Source organism: Canis lupus, chromosome 12 (genome assembly GCF_048164855.1).
Source record: "Canis lupus baileyi chromosome 12, mCanLup2.hap1, whole genome shotgun sequence".
Taxonomy (NCBI): domain Eukaryota; kingdom Metazoa; phylum Chordata; class Mammalia; order Carnivora; family Canidae; genus Canis; species Canis lupus.
Genome location: NC_132849.1, coordinates 35711301 through 35726837, shown reverse-complemented (window position 1 = coordinate 35726837; position 15537 = coordinate 35711301). Strand labels below are relative to the sequence as shown.

Below are 15537 nucleotides of genomic sequence, written 5' to 3'. Positions count from 1 at the left end.
TGCATGGAGCCTGCTTCTCCCTCTGCCTGTGTCTCTGCCTTTCCCTCTCTCTGTGTGACTATCATAAATAAATAAAAAACATTTTAAAAAAATAAAAAATAAAAATAATACTAAAATAAAATAATACAATAAAATAAAACTGAGGGGAGCCTGGTTGGCTCAGTCAGAGAAGTATGAGACTCTTGATCTCGGGGTTGTGAGTTTGAGCCCTACATCGGGTGTGGAGATTCCTTAAAAAAATAAAATCTAAAAAAATAAAAATAAAAAATAAAAAAATAAAAATAAAAATAAAATCTTTAAAACAAATAAACAAATAAATGAAACTAAGATTTTGTTTGGCTTTACACACAGGTAGAGCAGGCATGTACCATGTGATGGCATCAAGTTTCACTTGTCCCAAAATAATATCACCTCTATTGCCCCTGAACATGAAAATCTTATATATTTACTCCATTTTGCCTGGGTTTTTTCCTCCCAAAGATCATAAACTCCTATGAGATAACAACTATATCAATTCTGTTGAGGTTGGCATATAGCAGATGTTTATGCTTTGGGGAACATTTCTGATTTTGAATTTGTTTGCATTCCAACACAATAGCTGACAGAACAACAGAAAGGCAAGGGTTCATTAGCAGTACCTCTTCTTGGGCACATTTGCTTCATCTAAACTTTGTCCCCACAGGAGTGATCACCTATGCAATAGGTGTTGCATGGGCTGCACAGGACGAGCTGGAAGTCATCGCCACTCACCCTGCCAACGACCACTCTTTCTTTGTAGATGAGTTTGACCACCTGTACAAATTTGTCCCCAAGGTCATCCAGAGCATTTGCACAGAGTTCAACTCACAGCCTCGGAACTGAATTCAGAGCAGGTAAAGCACCAGTAAATGCTGCTTTCCCAACGGGCTCTGGTGCAACCCCCAATGCTTTATGGGGCAGCAGGTCATGTAGGGCTTGGAGAACGGATGTGCTATTATTATTCTCTGCCAGTGTGGTTTTGCATGCTTCAAGAATTGAGGTGAGGAAGATGATCATAAGTTTATAGAATGAGGCGAAATGATACATCATTTTGAGGGTGCTGGGGATTTACATTTTGACAATTGTTTTCAAAATAAATGTTCAGACTAGAGTGCAGAACTTATGACAGGCTTAACTAGAGTTTTGGTGAGGTTTTTTCCATTTTTATTTCTAATTAGGATTCAGTAATCCTCAACAAATTTCACTTTTACTATGGCAGTATAGGAATTGCTTAATTAAGTATTTTAAAGGGTTACATGCAATCATTCTGACTGTGTCAGGAAGAGATAGTGTTCACAGGGTTTGTGGCAGGACCGCTCTCCACTCTTCTCATTCCCGGAGCACCTGCTACGCACTCACTCCCAGCCCACAGTAACAACACAACCATGCGCATGCAGAGAAAATGTGGCAGCAGCATAGCCACTCCTGATTTACCTCCTCTTCTCTATTATCTGATTCACTGTATACTGCATCCTATAGCTTTAGGAGCAGTTGAGGAACGGCCCTGGAGGACCAAGGTGATCTGGCCCAATAGCAGTGCATGAGGCTGCTGCTCTTAGCCCAAGCTGCAAACTTAGAATCTCTTGGGAGACTATGATGCTGGTTCCCAGGCCCCATTCCAATAGCTATGGAATCTGGATCTATGGGGCTGAAGCCTGAGCAGTGGCATGTTTGAAGAGCTATCTGGTAACATTGCTGTGCTGCCATGGATGGAGAACCACTGAGCTACTTCTGAGCGGTCAGTGTGATAGCGATTTCCTGGGAGAGCCCCTGTTTATGCCTGTTGTCTTGGGTCCCACGCAGTGTTCATATTTGCACTGCATTTGTCATTTGTTAACCAGATTGTATCATTAATAGTTGTGTTACAATAAGCCAGGACAGGGTTTAGTTGAGCTCCACTTTTTATTTCCAGCTTCTGCCAAGGATTCATCTATTAGGATATGAAGTCTGTGTGTGATGGGGGAGTGTTCAAAATAATCATTAATAAAGATGACTTACTTAACAAATCATGTCTTGTAAAAATGTGTGTTAAAAGATGCTGCTATGAATGGAGGAAAAGAAATAATACCTGTGCTGATTCTTGGGACAAAATATTTATATAAGCAATTTGAAGATCTCATCCATTTAGCAGAATTTGCTTCAAGCTTACCAAATTTCTCAGTACCTGGAGAGTGTATAATCAACTCAGTCAAAAATATTGATGTCTACAGAGAAGAATCAATTAAAGGTGTCAGCAATTTCAAATTCACTAACCATAAATTTTACCTAAAAGCAAATGCAAACAAATTTGTTCAAAAACCTCAAAATACAAAAACTATTTTCAAAAAAGAAATTCTTTATAAAGATACCAGTGACACAACTGCTAGTGAGAGATTCAGCTAAGAAACTGAACTTAAATAAATATAAGGGAGAATTATTCTGCCTATGTTTTTGAATATGCAGAATCAAAAGTTTCAATGTCTCTTCAATGTATACATATAAGTTTTTAAATTTTTTGAAAGAAAATTTATTTTGAAAAATAGTTTTGGGGTTTTTTATTTTGCTTTTTGTTTTTAGATTTTATTTATTTATTCATGAGAAACACAGAGAGAGAGGCAGAGATATAGGCAAAAGGGGGAAGTAGGACTCAGGGGATGCTCAACCCCTGAGCCACCCAGGTGCCCCATGGAAAATAGTTTTTGAATATAATGTTTTTATAGGGGCCTTAACACAAAAGCCAATTTGTCATCAATACATAAATATTTCCAAAAATAATATAATCTTATTATTTTGGTGTCCTCTTTCATTAACAAAATTGTCCCAAGTGGGAAAATAAATTATATGGCTACTCTTGTTATAGGTATCATAGTTGTTGTTTTTTTAAGATTTTATTTATTTATTCATGAGAGAGAGGCAGAGACAAAGGCAGAGGGAGAAGCAGGCTCCATCAGGGAGCCCAGTGTTGGACTCCATCCCAGGTCTCCAGGATCAGGCCCTGGGCTGAAGGAGGCGCTAATCCGCTGAGCCACCCTGGCAGCTCTAGGTATCTTAGTTTTAAAGATAAATGAAACCTCTCTAAATGGGTCCGTTGTCAGCAAATATTTGAGTGTGTGTGTGTGTGTGTGTGTGTGTGTGTAGGAAAGGAACATCAGAGGTGAGGTAGTCAAGGCACCTGGAGGCTGTGGTGTGGTGTCATCAGAGTTGTCTGAGTGGATGGATGTTCAAGTCACCAAAGATGGCAATGGGAGTTGGGATGGAGAGAGCAGAAGTGAGCCAAGCTTCACCACCTTCAGTGAATGAGAAGTGATCCAGCTGGGAGGAAAACAGCAGTGATAAGGTTGGATGGCTGAGGTCAGATCTTCAAGGGAGCTGGGGACTTTGTGGAAGGAAGGAGGGAGATTGGAAAGGGGGCAAGGAGCGGGCCTCTCCTCTCCCAATCCTAGGCCTGAATAGCAATAGCCTCCCCTTGGAGGTTGCAGATGAGTGGGAGGCAAGAAAGGGCTGGAGCTTCTGGGAGCTCACTGGCAGCAGAGGGGAGTGCCCCATCATGCAGTGGGAAGGCTGGCATGGGAGTGGGGCTGGATCAGATCAGAGTTGCACAGAGCAGTTTGGAGATAGGGGTCCTGGTGGTGATGGGTGACCTGGGAAGCTTGGATATAAATCCACCTTACTCAAGCCAAACCAAGCCTAATACTGCTGGGGTAGAGCCAGAATCTGAATACTAGAAACAGAACCTTAGAGATGTCAAACTGTCCAATGGCAAAAAAAGAAAACCAGGCCAGTGGAAGGTCATGCAGATACAAAGGGACAGAACTACAATTCAGATCTCTGTCTTCCAGTTGACTCATTTGACTGCCTTTCGGTGGAGTCAGAACTCCCACCCCTGCCTCCATCCCTGTGTTACACACACACACCTGGGTCTGCCCTCTGCAGGCTATGGGCCAGCCTTTGCAAAGCATTCTGGGTCCTGCAGACTCAGAGCCAATCTCCTAAGGCAATTCTAACTTTCATTCCATGGTCTCAGCAGAAAAGCTCCGCTGTGCCCTCTCTCCTCCAGGGCAACCCACATAAGCAGACTAGGAGCATTGGGCCAGCTTTTCTGGGTACACATGATGTCTAAACTGCACTTAAACTTAATTTTCCCACCTCTCAGGAGCCCTTTGAAAAAGTTTCTTTGCTAAAAGTTTCGTAATAAGGCTCTGCTAAAAATGTCCAGCCAAACGGATAAGGTTGAGGGTTCAGGTATTTCTTATTTCTTTGGGCTCTTTAAACCCTTTTGAACAGGACAAAACCTTCATGAAGCAAGTTTTCCAGCAACAATCTCAAGGGTCTGGCATGGGTTTATAAAGAAGACAATGCTTCAGTGTGCACGGATTTTCCAGCCTCACGGAGGAGTTTCCAACTAATAATGTTATTTTCTCCTCACAATCCTAAGAAAAGTTCTCCCCTTAGATTACCAACACATAAATGTAGTAAGTAGGAAATATGCTTGAAAACATGAATTCAATTACTTTGGAAGGAGGCATTTATTCAACTAATGCCTTTGAGGAATTCAGTCCAGTGGGAAACACCACCAAATGAACAACTAAAATCATGTCATTATTATCATGGGATCATGCACTAAGTGTGCATGGCTGGTGATTGTAAACAATCTCATGAGTAATAAAAATCATCCTAGTGCCTGACAGTTAATTTGCTGCACACTGGACACTATTCTAAGGGCTTCTCATGTATTAACTCACTTATCCCTATGACTTGCTGAGAGAGTTACTATTATTCTCATTTTACAGATCATGAAACCGAGGCATGGAGGTGTCAAGTAACTTGCCCAAGGTCACAGAGCTGGTAGGGGCAGATCTGGGAATTAAACCCAGACAATCTGACTCCAGGGTCTATATACTTAACCACTTTGCTTCTTGTTAATGGTGGCTGCACAGAAGGTTCTCTAGTAAGCTTGACAATTTAAAGTATACGTATAATTCTGCAAAGCATACTCTCAGGATTTATTAAACATACAAAGTGAAGAGTCTGTTTAATGTCCAAGGCACACGATGCTTCTCCCCATCACTCCCCTTGACTCTCTGGACAGCCACTTTGCCCTCACTTTTTTTTTTTTAAGACTTTGTTTATTTGAAAAAGAGAGAGTGAGTGACTGAGAGAGCACGAGTGCGGGGAGAAGGAGAGAGAGAGAGGAATATGCAGACTCCCCGCTGAGCAGGGAGCCCAACATGGGGCTCAATCCGAGGACCTTGGTTGGGATCATGACCTAAGCTGAAGGCAGATGACTGACTGAGCCACCCAGGCGCCCCACACCTTGTCCTCACTTAAAATAAGTGATTTTAATCTATTGTCCACAGTCCCTGCAGCTCTCTGAACACGTCAGGCTCCCCCATCCTATTGTTAAACTCCAAGTCTTCGTCCAAATGCCACCTCTTCTTTGGAGTCCTCTCTGACTTGCTCAGATAGACTTATGCTCTCTGGATACAGAATCCTGACCCACCCACTTTCTAGCAACTTCCTTAGTCCCTTATTAGCAGACCCAATTCATACGTGTCATCCAGGGACATGGAAGGCAGGGAGGGAATGAGAACTTTAAATCAAAGCCACCCAACAGTGCCAACACCTAATTCAATGGCACTGGTAGAATGGGAGGCAGAGATAATTCAGGAAGAGAGAAACAGGGTATGGGGGCAAGAGGAAAAGAGAATCTCCTTCTATCCCCTCCACACCACTCTTTAGAATGCCCTTCCGAGGTTCACTGCATTATCTTACAATCACTCTTTTTCTAGGACCAGAATCCCCTTTGGGAATCTACCCACAGGGTACCTCTGTTCCTCACCTTCTGCTCTCACTTTCTGCAGAAAGGAAAACTCTTTTTTTTTTTTCATTTACCTTCTTGGGTCTCTTTCAACATACATGTTTTCTTTCAACAAATACCTATTATGTGTCAGGCATTGAATAGGCACTGGGGTACACAGTTGAATAAAACCTGGTCCTGCCCAAGGAGCTTAGAGGATAGTGTGGGAGATACACAGATCAACAGTGAACATCTGGCTAATACGATAGGAGACAGGCACACTTGGGGAGGCTTCCTGAGTTGGGTGTGTCTGCTTTAGCCAAGCAAGGAAAGATGGAGAAGGTGTCCCAGCAGAGGGAATGACAGGAGCAAAGGTGAGGAGGCAGGACACAGTGTGTCACACAGAGTGACAGCATGAGTGTGAGGTATCAGGAAATGAAGCTGGGGAGAAAGGCAGGGGCCAGGCCATGGGAGGCTACATTGGTTAAAACTCTCTCCGTGGCAAGTAACAGAAACTCCATTCATACTTTGCTCACGCAAAGGGAGTTTTTGGAAGGAATTGGAGTAACTCATGAACCCCAGGGTCAGGGAGAGAGCAGAACCTCAGAAAGGGGAGGAGAGACAGGAACAGGACAGATGAGCCCAGCAGCCCTCTCATTCTACTCTCCTCCAGAATGATCTTCATCTGGAAAGTGTTGAACAATCCTGCAGAGTGGGAACAGAGCGAAACTTTCTACCCATTAAGGACTGACCCCCTAAAGCAACCTCCTTTGGGAGTGGCAGGACCACCCAGGAAACCACGAGGACGTGGCTGTGGGGACAGGCACTCACATTGTTCTATCTGACCACCTTGCAGTTCATAACCTTGGGAGGTTCCTTGAATCACCCAGTTGTCTTGAATGCTAGTACCTGCATGTGCACAGGTTCCAGCATTGGGAAAACCAACTACAGGCTGAATAAAAGTCTTCCAGCGACACAGTCTCCCTCTGCTTTGTTCAGACACTTCACCCCCAGGAAATCAATGACAGTCTCTCAAAGACTTTCACTTCTCTCCACTTTGATGGCTACACTTCTGTTATTTGTTTGTAGGCCAGTGGCCTTTGAAAACTGTTCAGATGTTCAGGGAAGCAGAAGCGTTGATTCTGGGATCCACTCCTGTTTTAGTCTGAAGGCCCGACTGAGGAGAAATGTACTATTTAAATGACAAAACACATGGAAAACAGTAAGGTTGAAAGATCACCATTTCAATGCATGCTTTTCTTCCCTCCCTCTCTCCTTTCCTTTCTTTTTTCTTTCTTTCTCTTTCTTTCCTTTCTTTTTTCTTTCTCTTTCTTTCTTTCTTTCTTTCTTTCTTTCTTTCTTTCTTTCTTTCTTTCTTTCTTTCTTTCTTTCTTTCTTTCTTTCCTCCTTTCCTTCCTTCTTTTCTTCCTTTCTTTCATGTCCTGTAATTGAAAACTTCTGAGCTTAGCTTTATCCCCACCATCCCTCTTAAACAAACTGGGCCCAAAGGCACTAACCTGCCCAAGTAAGCAAATGCTATACTCAGCTTGGCAGCTGAGACTTTCTTATAAAAAGTACAATTCCAGCTGAATAGCTTCTTTCTGTCACTGCTCTAGTTTCATGCATGGTTGAGGTGAGCAGGGTGTATTCAGGTTAATGGCAAATTTGAACCTGGGTTCTCAACAAAGAGCCTTTACATGACTGCCCAGGATACAGAAACTGGGAAGGTCTGGAAGCCATGGAAACTGTTCAAACACCAAAACAAGACCCAAAATCAATTTAATTGTTGTTAGTCTGACATCCCCAAGGCATCCGTAAACCTGTATCCTGATATTACGATATCGATTTTTTCAATTATCCTAATACTCTACAAGTTCCCCCTTGAAATCTTGGTGAAAGGGAGTTTCTTTCCCACCTCAATAGGGAGGTTGTGTGGCATTTTAAAGCCAAAGAGGGAATGGGGACAAGTCAAAGGCTACAAACCACTGTGGTAATGACTGTCTAAGACACATACCAAGCAAAATAAATGAGCAGACAGCAATTTCTAAAGGGCAAAGTGGCAGTGCAGTTTGGTTTTCTCCTAAGAGAATACCCTCATTGAACCAGGAGACACCCATCGCGTGGAAACCCTAGGGGACCTTTTCAGCTCCTATGACCCAAATGCAAGGCCTGGAACACCCACAGGCCTGTTTCCCTCTGCAGGGAGGTGGCATTCTCCTGAAGTGAAAAATCAACCTTTTCATCTGGGAGTTGTTCTGATCCTGGACACAAAATGCTGGTAAAGCCATGGCAGCTTCAGGCGGAAAGGAAGGATGCCCACATGGGCAGCAGCCAAGAGTGTCCTGGTGTGACCACAGGTGTGTTCATGAGCCGTTCTGAAGCATACCTCAAGTCCCCAAAGATGGTTGGTCCTGCAGTATGCCAGTGAGGACAAAGCAATACCATTGAGTAATCAGTTACTGTTCATAGGATTTGCCTTCATATCCACAGGCTGAGGATGCCTGGGGCAACCCTAGTGACAAGAGTAAAACCAATCAGACATCAGTGACAAAGTCCCAATGGGGCACTAATTGTGCTATCAGACTTGCACTCACCATGTCATGCCTAGGATTTATTTTCCATCCAGCCCCTTCTTAGGGTTTAACTGAAGCTTATAAAGAGAATCCACCGCTCTCTAGAATTGGTGTCCTGCCACTCATGTTGCCTGTCATCTCGCCTCTTTCGTTTTGATGTCCTGTGGGAAAAGAGAGCCTGACTGTGTAATAGGCTTTCTTAATCCAATAAGGTTGGTTGTGTCCTTACCTGTCAAACCTATTGCAGAGTGGCAAGCCCACCTAGCCATGGAAGTAATTCCTGTTACATGGGGACTACTAGCTACTTGACAGCTGCTGTTTTCTCCAGATTTCTGCAAAGCCCTTCCTAACCCAACAGGTTTATTTTACTCTCCTTTGTCTAGTTTTTTAATGTGAAAGCTGAGGTCACTGAACTGAGAGTTTTCTTCTTTTCTCATATAGTTTAGTGCTATAAATTTCCCTCTGAGTGCTCTTCAGTTGCATCCACAAATTTTGGTATGTTGTGTTTTCATCTTCATTCAGGTCAAAATATTTTCCCCAAATATATTTTTCAAAATATTTTTAATCAAGTTTACTTTTTATTTTTTATTTAACCCAAGAGGTTTCTGGTTGCCCCTGATCCTGCATACCCACAAGAATGCCAAGGCCTACTACCTCAGTCAACTATCCCAGATACAAATGATCTGCCAGTGGTTGAGGAACTCTTTCTTACTAAAGAGTAAAGTGGGGACTCCTGGGTGGCTCAGCGTGAGCGTCTGCCTTCGGCCCAGGGCATGATCCTGGAATCAGGGGATGGAGTCCCACATCAGGCTCCCTGCATGTAGCCTGCTTCTCTCTCTGTCTCTCTCTCTTTCTCTCTCTCTCTCAGAAATAAATAAAAATAATAAAATAAAATAAAGAATAAAGTGCAGAACAAAGAATTCTCTCTTCAGATCTACGAATGTTTGCAATTACACTGCCTTCACCACACTAGGTTGGTACCCTGAAAGCCTGGGCTGGGATGATGCATAAGTTTTGCCTGGTCAACTGATAGTAATGACTGCCTAAAGAAGCATATGAAGAGACATTTTGAGCCCAAGGACCCTTAAAGAAAGAGATGTTAAAATCAGTTAGTGATATCGGTCATAGCAGAGGGATGGGGCAAGGTCAGCTCTCATGGTTGGAATCCACTCACTTCTATAGTTTAAAGAACAAAGCTGCATCTTGAAAAGCACACTTTGAGAAAGAAAAGGGAGCTTTCTTAGGTTTTCCTCCTAAATATGGCATTGCCTATAAATTCTTTTAAATAAATCTTTTCATTTTCTGGGAAAAATTACAAGTGGAGAAAATTAGTTTTTAGTTTGACTCCTTTTCTAAGGAGGTTCCTAAATAAATCACCTGGAAAGATTCAGGTTAAGAATGTTTTTAAACCAAGAGGTCTTTGTAATATGTTGCTTTTGGTTACCAGGCCCAGAATTCTCCACAGTGAAGCTTCTTGCAGCAGGCCAGGCACTGTTAGCAGCTGCCTTAGGTTTAATGGGGTGGGGATGAGGAGAAAGAGAGCTGGGAAGCTGGCTTTCCTGAGGGGCTTCCATATGCCTGGCACTATCTTTGAGGGACTTAATTAGGATAATAGATGTGAAGGTACCATTTTTTAGAGGGGAAAGTAAAGACTCTCTTGTCCCAGGGTCCCATATCAGATAAATGGCAGATTAAACCCAAGTCTATCTCAGAGGGGGAAAAAAAATCATTTAAGTAAATACAGTATAATTTAAGTAAATGCAATAAAATCATGCACGAATATTTTGGGAAAAACAGCAATTATTTAAGGTTTGCTACCTATAAAAGAAAACAAAGCCAATAAGCTAAAAAGCCATGGAATGAAATAAAGTGAAACTATGAAGAAAGTTCAAATTTACAAATTCTGAATAAGAATGAGGATGAACAAAGGATGTCTAAAATGTGAAGTCAGAAATATAGAATCACTTAAAGAAATACTGTTTTCGAGCTTGCAAGTATATATAGAAACTTCTCAAAGACTAGGTAAGAACAAGTTTCCTGATGAAAACAGAAATCTTTTATTTTTCCCTCACTGAAGAACACAGATCTTCTTGACTCTGGAAGCAGATCAGCCACCTGGATGGTAGCGGGTATTTCTCATTACCCAGAGAGCCCTTTTGTCATTTTTCATGGGTGTGGGAAGCTCCGGTTCCTCCACCTATGTGGACAGGAGCTTGTCTGCAGCACTTGCCAGAACAGCCTTCATTTTATTCATCTCCTCAAAAATACAGCTTATGTTTTCATTGACTTTCTCTTTCGTTTTTCTTTACATTTTATTGATTTCTGCTTTTATCTTTGTAATTCCCTTTGTTTAGCTGACTTTGGGTTTATTTTACTCTTCTTTGTCTAGTTTCTTAATGTGAAAGCTGAGGTCACTGAGCTGAGAACTTTCTTCTTTTCTCATATAGTTTAGTGCTATAAATTTCCCTCTGAGTACTCTTCAGTTGCATACACAAATTTTGGTATGTTGTGTTTTCATCTTCATTCAGGTCAAAATTTTTTTTCCAAATATATTTTTCAAAATATTTTTAATCAAGTTTACCTTTTATTTTTTAAAATATTTTATTTATTTATTCGTGAGAGACACAGAGAGAGAGGCAGAGACATAGGCAGAGGGAGAAGTAGGCTCCCTGCGGAAATCCCCATGTGGGACTCGATCCCAGGACCCCAGGATCACGCCCTGAGCTGAAGGCAGATGCTTACCCGCTGAGCCATCCAGACGTCTCTCAAGTTTACTTTTTAGAGTTTTATGCTAATAATATAATTGAGCAGAAAAGTATAGAAATTTCTTATATACTCCTTGCCTCCTCCTCCCCCCCCCCCCCACACACACAGCCTCCCCACTGTCAAGTTCTCAGAGCCAGGTGGTATATTTATTGCAATAGAGGAGCCTACAGGGACGCATCCAAAGCTCAGTTTACATTAGAGTCCACTCTTGGTGTTGTACATTCTATGAGTTTGGACCAATGTATGAGGACATATATTGGCCATGATAGTATCATACAAATAGTTTCAGTGCCCTAAAATTCTGAGTTCCCCTATTCATCCCTCCTCCCCCAAGTCCTCGAAAATGACTGATCTTTTTACTATCTCCATAGTTTCCAGAATGCTATACTATTGAGATCATATCTTCCACTTGGTGATATGCATGTAAGTCTCCACCATGTCTTCTCGTGGCTTTACAATTCATTTCTTTTTAGTGCTGAATAATATTCCATTTTCTGGATGTTCCACCGTTTGTTTACCCATTCACTTACCAGAGGACATCTCAATTTCTTCTAAGTTTTGGCAGTTATGAATAAAGCTGTTATAATATCCTTATGCATGTTTTTGTATGAGTGTAACCTTTCAACTCAGTTGGGTAAATACCAAGGAGCATTATTGCTGGATTGTATGCTAAGAGCAGGTCTAGTGTTGTAAGAAACTGCTTACCTGTCTCCCAAAGTAGCAGTAGTACCATGAGCATTCTCACCATAGTGAATGAGATTTCTTGTCCCACTTCCTCACCAGGCAAAATACTTTTTAATTTTCCTTTGACCTTTTGGTTATGAAGAAGTGTGTTATTTAGTTTCCAAATATTTGGGGATTTTCCAGACATCTTTTTTTATTGGCTTCTAATTTAATTTTACTGGGGCTGGTGAACATGCTTTGTATGATTTGGACCCTCTTCAATATATTGAGACTTGTTTTATGGCTCAGAATCTTGGTAAATGTACTTGGCACATGAAAAAAAGTGTTTTCTGCTGTTGTTGGGTAGAACGCTCTATAAATGTTAATGGGGGTGGTGGTGTTACCCAAATCTTCCAACCTAATTACCTTTCTGCCTGCCTGTTCTCTCAGTTATTGAGAGAAGTATTGAAATCTCCAACAATAATTGTAGATTTGTCTGTTTCTCTTTTCATTCTATCAGTTTTTACTCCATTTATTCTGAAGCTCTTGACTAGGTGCATACACTTTTAGGATTGTTATGTTATCTTGATGGATTAAACTCTTAGTCATTATGAAATAAACCTCTTCATCCCTTTCTATGAAATCTATTTTGTCTGATGCTAATATAGTCACTGAGGCTTTCTTTTGGTATGGAATATCTTTTTCTATCCTTTTGCTTTTAACTTATTTGAATCTTTTGTTTAAAGTGGATTTCTTGTATACAGCATTTTATGTAGTCAAGATCTCATTATTTGTATATAATTTGTCAATCTTGCCTTTTAATTATGGCGTTTACACCATTTACATTTAATGTGATTATGTGGTAATCTAGCACCTTGGTATTTGTTTTCTATTTGTCATACTTGTTCATTGTTCCCTTTTTCCTGTCTTCTTTTGAATTAATTGAATATCTTATTATTATTCTATGTTGTCTCCTTTTTTTTTTTTTTTTTTTTTTTTTTTTTGCTTATTAGCTATTGTTTTTTGGGTAGCCAATTGGGTGGCAAAATTAAGCATCTGACTCCCGGTTTTGGCTCAGGTTGTGACCACAGGGTAGTGAGATCGAGCCCTGTGTCAGGGCATGGAGTCTGCTTAAGACTCTCTCTCCATCTCCCTCTACCCCATTCTCTCCCTAAAATAAATAAATCATAGGGTTTTTTTTAAGTGGTTGCTTTAGAGTCAATGGAACACATCTAAAATTTATATTATACTACTTCACAAATATATAAGAAACTTCCAATATCATACTTCTATTTACCCTCTTCCAGCCTTTGTGTTATTATTCTCATATATTTCACTTCTACATTTGTTTTCTAATCCTCTGTATATTATTTCTTGCTTTAAATTGTCAATTATCATTTAAAGTGATGTAAAAAGTAGGAAGAAGTAATTTTTTTTACCATCCTGCACCAATTCCATTTACTATCAATTTCCTCCTGCCTGAAGGACTTGCTTTAATGTATCTGTTAGGCATAAATACTTTTGGCACTTATGGGTCTTTGCCTCTGTTTTTCAAAGATACTTTTACTGGGTATAGAATTGCAAGTTGACAGGGTTTTCTCTTTCCAGTGCTTTAAAGATGTTTCTCTGTCTTCTAGTGTATCAATATAATTATGAAACATTTAAATGGCATTATTCACTAATTCTACAAAATGTGTTAATTCTGGGTTATTTCCAATGTATTACATTTTCTCCTCATTTGGGGTTGAGTTTTCTCCTTCTTTACATATCGATAATTGGATCCCGAACTTTATGAATTTACCTTTTTGAGAACTAGACTTTCTTGTACATGTGTGTATGTGTGTGTGTATTCGAGATTTTCACGTCTTACTTTTAAACTTTAAGACAGAACCAAAGCAACCTTTAACCTAGGGCTGAATTTTTATACAGCAATGAGGTAATAATGCCCTTCTGAGTCCTTTACATCATGCCTCAAACTTTATAATATATTCCACTGTGCCTGGTGGAAACATGAACTATTTCCAACCCTGTGTAACATCAGAGGATTGTTCTGCATATCTATTAGGTGACTCTTTCCTCAGCCCCTGATAGGTTTCTCATATACTTATACTTATCAATACTTACCTAAAGACTTGGGGAAGACCCAGTTCAGATCTCCAGAGCTTTCCTGTAGCATTCTGTCCTGAAAACTCTAGATCTCTTGGATTCACCAAACTCCCAACTCTCTCTCTTCAACTCATAGAGAACTCTAGAGTCTGCCTAAGTTGCTCCTCCCTGCACTGGGTCATGGACAATTTCTTTTCCTCTCTCAGGAATTATTGCCTTGCATTTGGCTGTTTTTCAGTGTCTCAAAACTACTGTTTTTTTTTTTCTCCTTTATTGTTTAAAGGGGAAGATAAATCTGGTCTGATACTTCACTTGGCCAAAAGCATAATTTGGTCTTTCATTTTAAACAGCAAAGGAGGTCTATACTTTTTATATCATAAGGTCGAAATTTAGGTGTTTTTGGGTACTGGTTGGCCCAAAGAATTTGTGCCTAAGGATGTTTATTTTTTTTTTATTTATTTATGATAGTCACACACACACACACAGAGAGGCAGAGACATAGGCAGAGGGAGAAGCAGGCTCCATGCACCGGGAGCTCGATGTGGGATTCAATCCCGGGTCTCCAGGATCGTGCCCTGGGCCAAAGGCAGGTGCTAAACTGCTGTGCCACCAAGGGATCCCTGTTTATTTTTTTATGATATTTCTTAAGGTGTTTTTTTTTTTTTTTTTTTTTTTTTTTTTAGCATCTTCAGGAAAACAAACCAACTTCTTCTAAGGTATAAAAGACAATCCTCTTGGAATAGAAAGAATACAAGACTCATGCATCAACTGATAGAAAACTTAACAATCTTAGGGACAAACTCAAAGCTATATCTAAGACAACAGGGTTCTTCAGGATTTGTGTGAAAGGAAGCCTACTTATGAGGGTTTGTATGATCATTCTTCAGGGAGTAAGTGAATCCAAAACAGGGAACGAACAAACTAGATTAAAATGATTGTGATATCATATGAAGAAAGCAAACGTCTCATTGAGGAGGTGATCTGAGGCACTGTTCTCAAGAGTTGGGATATTAGGACTCAGTGTCTACAAATTACATATATTACCTTTTATAATTGGGGTGAGAGAGGAAAAATGAGGGAAAATCCAAAATAGAAATGAGCAATTAGAGATTCCTGTTTAATGGGGCATTTGTGAAAGACAACATTTGTTGTCTAACCCTAAAGCCATTTGAAATCAATTTCTCACTGCCATCTCCTGCTACAGAAGCTAAAAAGTGAGATACTCACTTTTTCAACATCCATTAAACATAGAGAGGCAATGTTGTGGCCAGTTAGATACATGGAGATATCTGCTGGAGGGCCACTGGGGCAGATTTCCTTTGTTGCCAGAAAAAGAAAAGTCCTAATTAGTACTATTACCTTTCCCATTCTTTACCTCCTTTTTGCCTTGAACTTGGATAACATGACTGGTATTGTGTAAGCCATCTTCAAATCAAACAACAGATAAAAATCCAATACTCTAAGAAGGGCAGAAGAGGACTAAAAAGAGCCTGGGTCCTTCTTGACATTTTGAACAGTTGAACCAATGCTAACAACTCCTTTACACTGAACTTATATTTTTTAGGCTATTCTCTGTTGGGTTTTCTCAAATGTAAAAGCTAATTCTATTCCTTGCTGATACAGAAACAAAAGGTA

General features: G+C 40.5%; 1 protein-coding gene across 4 annotated transcripts in view; it reads left to right on the top strand.

The window, feature by feature from the left end:
• VIT (vitrin) overlaps window positions 1–4806 on the top strand; it is a 104579-nt gene extending 99773 nt beyond the window's left edge. For 2 of the 4 annotated variants that reach the window (XM_072770545.1, XM_072770542.1), the window contains one exon: window positions 683–2024. In XM_072770545.1, the coding sequence (XP_072626646.1) occupies window positions 683–861 (179 nt within the window). In that variant the 3' untranslated portion in view covers window positions 862–2024. Of the gene's footprint in view, window positions 1–682; window positions 2025–4787 lie in introns of those variants that run through there. The other 2 variants (XM_072770544.1, XM_072770543.1) reach the window with 2 other exon arrangements.
• Window positions 4807–15537: the final 10731 nt, after the last annotated feature.